General features: G+C 43.9%; 1 protein-coding gene across 4 annotated transcripts in view; it reads left to right on the forward strand.

Moving 5' to 3' along the window:
- Positions 1-4,937: 4,937 nt before the first annotated feature.
- sgsm1a (small G protein signaling modulator 1a) overlaps positions 4,938-9,683 on the forward strand; it is a 27,404-nt gene continuing 22,658 nt past the window's right edge. The window contains exons 1-2 of one of the 4 annotated variants that reach the window (XR_014751005.1): positions 4,938-5,109; positions 5,229-5,272. Coding sequence is in view for 3 of the 4 variants with exons in the window: in XM_084694468.1 (XP_084550594.1) it covers positions 5,049-5,109; positions 5,229-5,272 (105 nt within the window). In the remaining variant the exon portion in view is untranslated. The remainder of the gene's footprint in view (positions 5,110-5,228; positions 5,273-9,683) is intronic. The other 3 variants (XM_084694468.1, XM_084694467.1, XM_084694470.1) reach the window with 3 other exon arrangements.

Raw genomic sequence — 9,683 nt, forward strand, 5'->3', positions numbered from 1 at the left:
GGTTGGCGGACTATCTAAAGTCAGTCCGCCGTTGGTAGAAGAAACTTTGAAAAAAACTGGCAAAGCTCAGAGGGAGAAAAGATTGTGGTGAAGAGGGTGATGACAGGTTGGAGTGGGAGGAGTAGGACCCACTGGAAGCGGTGGCTTAATGGAGTGCGTATCAGTGGGTTCAAAACCTCCAGCTTTAGTAGCACTACTAACAGAATTCAGGTCAATAGGCCTACGGATGAAACTGTGGATCAAAGGTCAATAACCTCTTTTATTGAAATAGCTCAATATATATATTTTGTTATTGTTGTTTCCAAAATCAATTATGCATTTATTTTTCCCATTCAAAGAATAGGCACAACTGTGTGTAGCAGATTTGACCAAATAAACGTTAAATAATAATTGAATCTGTAATTTGGCTATCAAAGACTTTATTATATAGACTACAGATTCCAAGTAGGCTACACACAAATAACACAGAGAAGCCTAATTAGTATTAATTCAACAACACATAGCTCAAACATCTAATAATTTAGTTTCAAATTATCCTAAAAAGTGTGTGTTAAGTGAGGATAACTATATCTACAAAAATTGTATTGGAAACTTTACCAGAGTAATTTCTGTAAGCGTTTTGGCTTCCGGAGTTCGCGGAAATGTTGTTTGGTCTAGAAACTGTACAGAACAAAAGCTCTGTGGCATAACTAGACTCGTTAAGAAAACCTGATAAAAAAAGACTTCGTAATTGAATCCACCGCTTTTAGCACTGACCCATTGAAAAGTCTGACCACATTTACGAACTGCAGTAATCATGCGGGTCAGAGAGTGGAGAGTGCACCAAACAAGGTTAGTTTGGAAAATGGATATGATAACGAGACAGGACGACAGGCATCCAACACTGCTGTGAAGTTGTCACTTAAAAGCCAAATGGCAGTCGTTGCTTTCTGGCCTAGCGTCCAGGCAATCTAAAGAATCCTCCTCACTCAGTGCAGCCACCTCTCTGCTACGAGAATAAAAATCAAAGAGGCTGATGATTTAATGGCAGATTGTCATTCTTAGAGACGCTGCATTGAACCTGAACAATATGTCTAAACCACACACTATTCCAAGTTCATACAAACACACGCAATCTCCTGTCACCGGCGCTTTGTACCGGCAGGAAACCGATCTAATAACATATGGACAAGCCTTCTGCAAGTGTGATTGTTCACATTATGCTGTGACGACCTTTTGAAAGCTCCTTTGACTTGATATCATCAGATTGCCGACTGCAGCCCCACTTCCAGCAGCTGTGACAGGAGGAGGGAAAACAACCAGTCAGGGGGAAAAGCCTGCTCAGCCAAGGGCTCGGGGCCCGCTGGGGGCTAGCACAGAAAACAACAGACCCTTCGCTATATGACACTGGCCATCTCCATGCAACCCTGTCAATCTGCATTGGCACACAGGGGTAAAAGCACATCGGACTGACAGGGCCTGCTTCCACATGCCCTGGTGCCCATTAGAGAATGTCGACTCTGATCACACATGGACACGAGCATGAAGAACCGGGAAGGAGATCTGAGGAAGGCCTGGGAGAAATCTGTTTATTCTCACTGTTTGTTTGTTGTGTTTGCTGGTGCTGCTGCTGATCTTGTCTTTGTTGTTACCGGTGCGGTCCGTGTCCTTTCTCTCTCCCCCTTTTTCATGTCCTCTTGAGCCTCTCACCTCTCACCTCTCCCTCTCACCTCTCCCTCCTCACTTCCCTCGGTGGTCTTCCTCATTGCCCTCTTAAGTGTTAGTGCCTCTGACGTCCGTGACATTCTCATCCAGGCCGTTGTGATTCAGAGCCCCGCTCACATCTTGTTATTGTCACCCCTAGTGAGGATTTCCAGGCATCTCCTGGCTCCGTAGTCAGCCTGGCCTCACAAGGGATTTAGGTGGTGGAGGCCCTTGAGATAGCCTGGATCTTTTTTAAGGGTCGGCCTATTGATTGGACACGTCGACAGTTGAGTGCGATTCTGAGTGTCGCGCGCCGTGGAGTGCCGAATGTCGCGCGCCATTCTGGCTTGAGTTTCACGCTGGCGTGACAAAGAATGGGTCTGCCGTTAATTGGCGAGAGAAGCAGTTAGGATGTGTACTCAAGCATAAGTCCTGGCATGGCATTAAGCAGCACCACTACATAATCCAACAACATGATAATGTGTGATTCATCCTCGGAAGGAAGGGCTCCCAGAATAAAGACCATTTTGAGCAAGAGGAAAGGAAAGTGATTTATCAACGTTTATTTATCAGCACTCTGGTCATCAGATTTCTCATTATATCTACAGTATTTACTGTGATGGACAGAAGCTATCGTCATCGCTTAGATGCAGTGAGAGGTGAATTACAGACAGCAGGTCAGGTCAGGTGGCACTGGTTCACAGTTACTTTGACTGCACTTTATATCTGATTACATTTGTGTCTCGGGTAACCAGTTATTTCACACTCTTTCTGCCCTTGTGATTCTATATAAGTATATAATATATAATCTATAATCCCTAAATGGAACAGCACAGAGTAAATGACCCACTGGCGAAAAGGTTTATAAAAATCTCTGACTCATGTATGCTCTTCTCAAATGTCCATTTCAGCAGATAAAAAAAATAAAATAATTTAAAAAAAACTCAAGTGAGCATTTTCGATCCGCTTCAAAATGGATTTGGTGAACGTCATGTGTCTGAAGTCTCTTCCATAACTTGACATCATGGAAATGGAGAGAAGACGAGTTTAAGAAAAGTTGAACCTCTCTAGGTGCCTCCTCAGTGAGAGAGATGATGGAGGACGGAGAGGGAGGTGGGGGGTGGGAGGCTCGTCCAGCCAGGATAATTGTTATTTCTTCCGTTTCTGTCAGTTTGCATTACCCGCATTACCCTTCTCAGCTCGTCTACCTGACAGGTGCGAGCCCCAGGCACAGCACCCCGGCCCATCTCCCTCCAATGAGCTGGATCACATCAGAACCAAACTCGGCATGTCTTCTCACTGCCCTTATCCTTCTATATACCACCTTAAATTGAGTTTTATCAAATGTTATAATTTGGACTAAAATTTTGCATTTATTTAAATAACGTAGCCTATCGTGTTCAACAGAAAAACTGATTTTGGCGCCTGATAGAAAACAAAATCAATGAACACTAGCACCACCTGATGGGGATAGAGGCTCCAAACATTATTGACTGATCTCAGGAAACATGACTGACATCATCAGATATTTGTAATGTAGGCTAGCCTACCTATGTGGCGCACTAGCCTAAACAGAACTTTTTAATCTTACTTTTATAACTGACAAGAATGATCTGTTTGCTGATTTCTTATTGTCCTCTACACATCAGCCTAAGCAAGACCATAGACCTGCTTTAGAGAGCAGTGGCAGGTCTAGACACATTTTCCTGGGGGGGCCAAGGAGGGGCCAGTGTTTAATCAGAGGGGCACATTAAAAAAGGGAAACAAATTATTTAAACATTACATACTTTAATTTAGCTTTACATTAAAATCATACTAAATGCTCTGGCTCTCCCTCATCCAGCTCCTCAGCTCTCTCAATACCTTGATATGTTTCTCTCACTTTTTTATTTACTGGGGCAAAAAAGTCTGCAATGTCCCTTCCTCGTTTAATGATGACTACTAGAAGAAGAAAAACTATGTTTAAAAAAAATATAGGCCCCTGTAGGCCCCAGTGTAGAACCACCCCTGTTAGCGGAGTCAGGTGGCTGAGCGGTTAGGGAATCGGTTTAGTAGTCCGAAGGTTGGTGGTTCGATTCTCGGTCTTGCCAAATGATGTTGTGTCCTTGGGCATGGCACTTTTCCCTACTTGCCTCAGGGAAAATGTCCCTGTATTTACTGTAAGTCGCTCTGGATAAGAGTGTCTGCTAAATGTAGCCTATATGTAGAGCTTTACAATGAAAACAAAAATATTTGTATTTTATTTGAACTATGTCGGTATAATGGTTGCCTATGTATAAATGTATAAAACACAATTTGACTTGTTTAGTAGGCTAGATGCAGTGTGAATGGTTTCACCCCTCTCCACCTCGATGAAATTGAAGTAGCCTAGTCTCCAGAAGGTGGCGTAGCGGCACAAGTTTGCGAAGCTGAAGCTAGGAGGTTTCCGACATTTACGACGTTGCAGGCGTGCCTTGCGGATGTGTGTATGTAGGCCTAGCCTATGTAAGTTTTCAGTAGTAGGTATGAAAGCGTGTGCGAACATTTCACATGTGAATGTGCAAGTGTTTCATATGTGTTTGTGTAAGGAAATCCTGAATTATTTCCTAAACTACTCCTCATAGACCGGGCTAACATCATAGGCCTACTGTGTAGATACGCACTTCAACATTTCAAGCCAACCATGAATACATAGCCTAATTTCCCATGTAGCATCCACCTAAATGATTCCTCCCCTAATAAGAACGGGATTCCAGGAAACCAGACGTAGCTCGAGTTTAGTGAATCTGCTCAATTTAACCCCAGCTGATGTGTCTATGCAGGTTGCTTGGCAACCCATCTTGAGAGAAAGCTTTTGTATATGGAACCAAGATTAACCAGGGCTCGAGAGCGGGGTGTGCGTGTTGGCCTGGGCTGCAGCTCGTGGAGCCTTCGCGTCTAACACTTGGAATATCAATTGTCCAAAAATTGGATTATTGTATCCCAATAAATCAAATATGTATAACAATACACGCTTCCTCAATGCACAGAATCACGGGTCACTGCTTCCTGGTTGCCTCGTGGATTCCGTATGTCCACCAGCTCTTTCACTGATCACTTGACATGACATGAAACTGAATGTGAAAAAAGCTTATTCAAGTTTTCGCCCCCATCCATTATCATTCATATTAATCGCGTAGGCGGGCGTAGATTCTTTGAATAGAAATGGAAATTAAATTGCTTAATGTTATTGCATGACTGTGTGTACCTGACCTCGTGCAACCTTGTGTGATAAAGTAGCCCGCGTGTAGATTGTTTCGGCACAGTCACTCCAAGTTCACTATGGCTTTAAGAGGCGTGCATAGAAGACCTGGGTTCCTCGCGCCTCCATTGGCAACATTCAGCTGATGGGAACAGTCGCGAGGTGCCGCACACTGGCGACCGATTCCATGGCAACAGCAATGGCAGGTAAGAGAGCGCAAGATACAATATACTACATCTAATTCAATCACAGTTGCCACTGTGTATACCTTTTTTCACCAACCTTTGTCTAATACAGACTTATCTCTATTTTCGTCATGTTTTAGAAGTCGAAACGCGTCAGAGATTGCTGCGCACCGTCAAGAAAGAGGTGGGTGTTTTCAGCTGAACAATAATCGAATCGGAAAAACAAACAGTTTGGTTATGACTTGACTAGTTACCTCTGACCAGGACAAAATGGGTTTCCGCTCTCCCACAAATATTACTAAATAGAAGACTCCTTTACTGTGGTTACTATAATTCTGTTGTAGGTTAGTTGTCAAGAGGAACATTTAATTCAAGTGATGTTTCGCTTTTCCCATCACCCGCAATAATGCATGTTTAACTCAATCTATGTAGCCTACCTTTTGTGGGTACAAACTTTTGCCGAACGTGGCCTGCTTAGTCTAGCCCTCAAAGCAGCTTTTATTACCTAAATATAAAACCTTACGTTTTGTAAATATGTTTTCTTCGGTTTATATAAAAAACAAACAAACAAAAAATCTTAAAACAGAAGACTTTTTAATTGAATAATAGCAGACGGACCTTATGTCACACAAACACTTATTGTAAAAACTCGTCCTAAAAACGAGAGCTGGTTCTGTAGGTCCGTTTGTTGACTTTTAACCTTTTTAGTAAGTGAATACGAGGCTCCTTATCAGACAGGCCCAGATCTTCCCTAGGAGCTAACCTGTCAAGGCTGTGTTCTGGAAGCCCTGTGTCCAGTGTTACTGGAGTTGAGGAGAGATATTTAAACTGCTATGGGGCGCATAGTGACAACCAAGGCACTCTGTCCCCCGAGACTCTCCTCTTAAACCACACACGCGCACACACACACACACACACACACACACACACACACACACACACACACACACACACACACACACACACACACACACACACACACTCACTCACTCACTCACTCACTCACTCACTCACTCACTCACTCACTCACTCACTCACTCACTCACTCACACAAGGCACACATACACACACACAGAGACAGAGAGAGAACCTCCATTGTCTGTGCTTTAACGGATGGAAGCCACCAGGGAGCGAAACTGAAGTAAAATGATCATGATGATGGCGACTGAACAGCATCTTTCTGAAGGCAAGTTGTTACTTTGCGGGGGAGGTGTAGAGATGGTGTCTTATATGGAAGACAATGCTTAAATAACTGTCTGCTTGGAGTTTCAATATAACCTGATATGAAAATTATATCATGTTTATTAATCCTACAGTACAGATGTATGCCCCTGTGATACCAATTGCCTACACTTCTCTGACTGAAACATGTGGTACATATCATAGCATTGATATGATATGTGGTGCAGTGGCCTAAGTGTTGTCTGACTGGGGCTGTCGGTCGGTTTCTGTCAACTTGATTCATCTACTCCTGACTTGCACTTCTGACACGAACATCACTGTTTACAACCGACAACACCACTCTAAAGTCAGGAGGGTTGGTAATCAAAGCAGTAGGAATGTTTCCAGAAGAAGTCACCCTAAAAGGGTTTTGTGCAGATTACTCTTCACACTCAGGATTAAGCTTGAATGATACTGTTTGATGGGTCTTGGCTGTGCTGGGTCTGATCTGTCCAGTCCAGCTGGCCTTGTGCCACATCTCTGTTGCCCACCCAAGGCCCTCTGACTCAGAACCTGAGCATATGCTCTCTGGGATCAGGGACTGACGCGTAACACATACTACCAAGAACACGACGGTACAGTTGTGAAAAATATAAACCACCACCATGCCTCTCGCAGTCTTTCCCTCAGTCATTTCTCTCTTTTTCTCGTTTTTTTTCTCTTTTCTTTCTCTCTCTCTTTCATTCTCTTCCTGTCTCTCTCTTTGTTTGTCTGGCTTTGCCCCTCCCTTACCCAGACCTCCACACACACACACACAAACACAAATACACACCTGTGTTTACTCAGGTAGAGAGAGACGCACTCCCATAAAGGTGCAGAGCACCAAGGCCAACAGCTCACCTCACATTTACCTCCCTCCATTCTTCCTTCTTTTTTTTAGACTTCCTGTCGACATGACCGCTCGCCGGAATACAGACAGAAGGTCAAAATAGGCCCGAAGGAAACCTCTTCAATATCTTCTTCTTACAGTAATAGTAGTCAAACATTTCTCTCCAAACCTAGGTCGCCCAGAGGTAGTGTATGTACAAATAGATTGCAGGCGAGGAGAAGTGTGCTGTGGGCGCTAGAGACAGACTCTGTTGTCACTGATGGTGATAAAGATGATGACGAGCGGCTCTCTGCGTTCACATCTTTGTATAATTGACCTTTTTTTTTATTGGAGGCGTTTGATGAATCCTACTGTCGAGTTTGGACATTCACAACAACTCGATAATAACCTTCAGGCTTCTAAGGCTCTTGATGAACGACTCTTTCGATTACTGTCCAGTAATAAGCTGACCACTAGGTTGAGATTGCACTCATTTGGCGTAGTTCATGTAGCTTTTTAGATGGATTGATTTTGATCTGTTTGAGTCCAATCACTTGTCCTTTGAGGCTTCATTTGCTACCCAAGCACTGAAGAGTAATCACAGCCTCTGTCCATCTGTTACTTCTACTGATTTCTGTCTCTAAACACATACACACGCTCTGCAGACATCAACCATATTTCTACCAAATCACGCCACCCACACTAGTCATAAATGACAGAATGCTGAATGCATGAATTTCCACTTATTCGTGTGTTATTCGTGTGACCAGAGATGACATACGTGAGCGTGTATCTTAATTACATTGTTCTAACAGGGAAGATCATGAACTCAGTGGAGTTATATTCAAATGTTCTACGTGGCCAAAGGTCTGTGAAAACGTCTTCAAAAGAATACTGAATCATTTACTGCATTATCATCACCTGTCTTTATTGTAGACAGTCGGAACCAAGACAGAATCCTAAATGCTGTCTGCGAGTGCACCGTGTTGTACGTTTTGAATGAATGAGCCAGCCGGCGATGCGTACTTCAGTGCGTAGATTCTGCCGTCCTTCTTGATGAACAGACCTTGTTGATGCGTTCTGTCACTGTCCAGGTGACACACAGAATAACACGTGCTGTCTCCATAGAAACCTGCAGGTTTTCTAGGGAGACATTGTACCAGTTAGATTCCAGGATGGCTTGTCGAGGTCTTCCACTGATGCAGAAGACACAGCTAACAAGCAGAGAGCTGTGCGGACTGCATCCACTCAGCCCACCAATCAATAGATCAATCTGTGGGCTGTGCAACTGGATCTCAGTGAGAACTCGAACCACCTTCGAAGTGTTTCTACGTGCATTGCCTAGTTTTGTTTCCTCCTCCTCTCCCGGTTTATTAGTGTGTGCGTTTAGGCGTGTGTTAGCTCTGTGTGTTTGTGTATGTATATGTCTGTCTGTGATTGTGTGTGTGTGTGTGTGTGATCTGACAGGGAGGTAGATATTTCTCATGCAGGATGACTCATTCTTCTTGCGTATGTTAACAGTGCATCTGACGTTATCAAGACTGTCAATACTAACAGCTTCTGGACAACAACATTAACAGTACTATTGACTCATTCTTAAAGTAATACCTCAAGTGGGGGACATTAAGAGTATTTAAGTCTTTAAGCTTTTTATGCAAAATATCAAAAAATGGAATATAGAATAGCTTACATTATATCGAATTAGAAGTCATCTTGTATCTTGTCTTATTGTTCCTTTTATTAAACTATCAAGCTACTTTGTTCGAAAGAGAACTGGCATATTAGTCAACCTCTCAATTGTTGTTCCAGATCTCTCTGTTTGTGAGTCATCCTTGGCTCCGGAGAGTGTCACTGGGGTGAGACAGGTGGCAGGGGGTGAGACAGGTGGCCTGGGGTGAGACAGGTGGCAGGGGGTGAGACAGGTGGCAGGGGGTGAGACAGGTGGCCTGGGGTGAGACAGGTGGGTTGGAGTGAGCTGGAGATGTGCTTGTGTCAGAACAGGACCATATGAATCCAGAGCCAGGCTACTGAAGCACAGGGTGTTGCCTTCCAGACCAAGGGATGAAAGATGAGGACTTCAGCGATCATAGTTTCTGGATCTGTTCTATGTATTCTTTTTCAAACTCAGCCACGGTTCAAAGGGAGGATGTATGTGGATCGATTGCACGAAAGGTAATGGCATTCCCTGCTCTATGTAGCCATAATCACATTTGGTGGATGTGTTTGAGACTGTAGAATCCAACCAATTACACAATCAAGTCATTTGAAATGATGAGGCCCAGCTATGTAGACGGACTATGGACACTACCGGTTGCCACGGTTTCTATCCCAGTCTCGCTCTGCTGTTTGCAGGTGTGTGTGTGTTTGGATTCAGTCATGCGGGTGTCTGTTTGTGTTTGTTTGTGTGCGTGCATGTGTTCTCTCGCATAGGCGTGTGTGTGTGTGTGTGTGTGTGTGTTCGGCGAAACCTCTCTGTGGGCAGGGTAATATCTCCGAGGACCCGGCTCATTACAGCAGGAAATGACATCTGTCTGTCTCTCTGTCCGGTGCTAGATTTTCCAGATGC

Source organism: Hypomesus nipponensis, chromosome 28 (genome assembly GCF_054491055.1).
Source record: "Hypomesus nipponensis isolate SF chromosome 28, ASM5449105v1, whole genome shotgun sequence".
NCBI lineage: Eukaryota > Metazoa > Chordata > Actinopteri > Osmeriformes > Osmeridae > Hypomesus > Hypomesus nipponensis.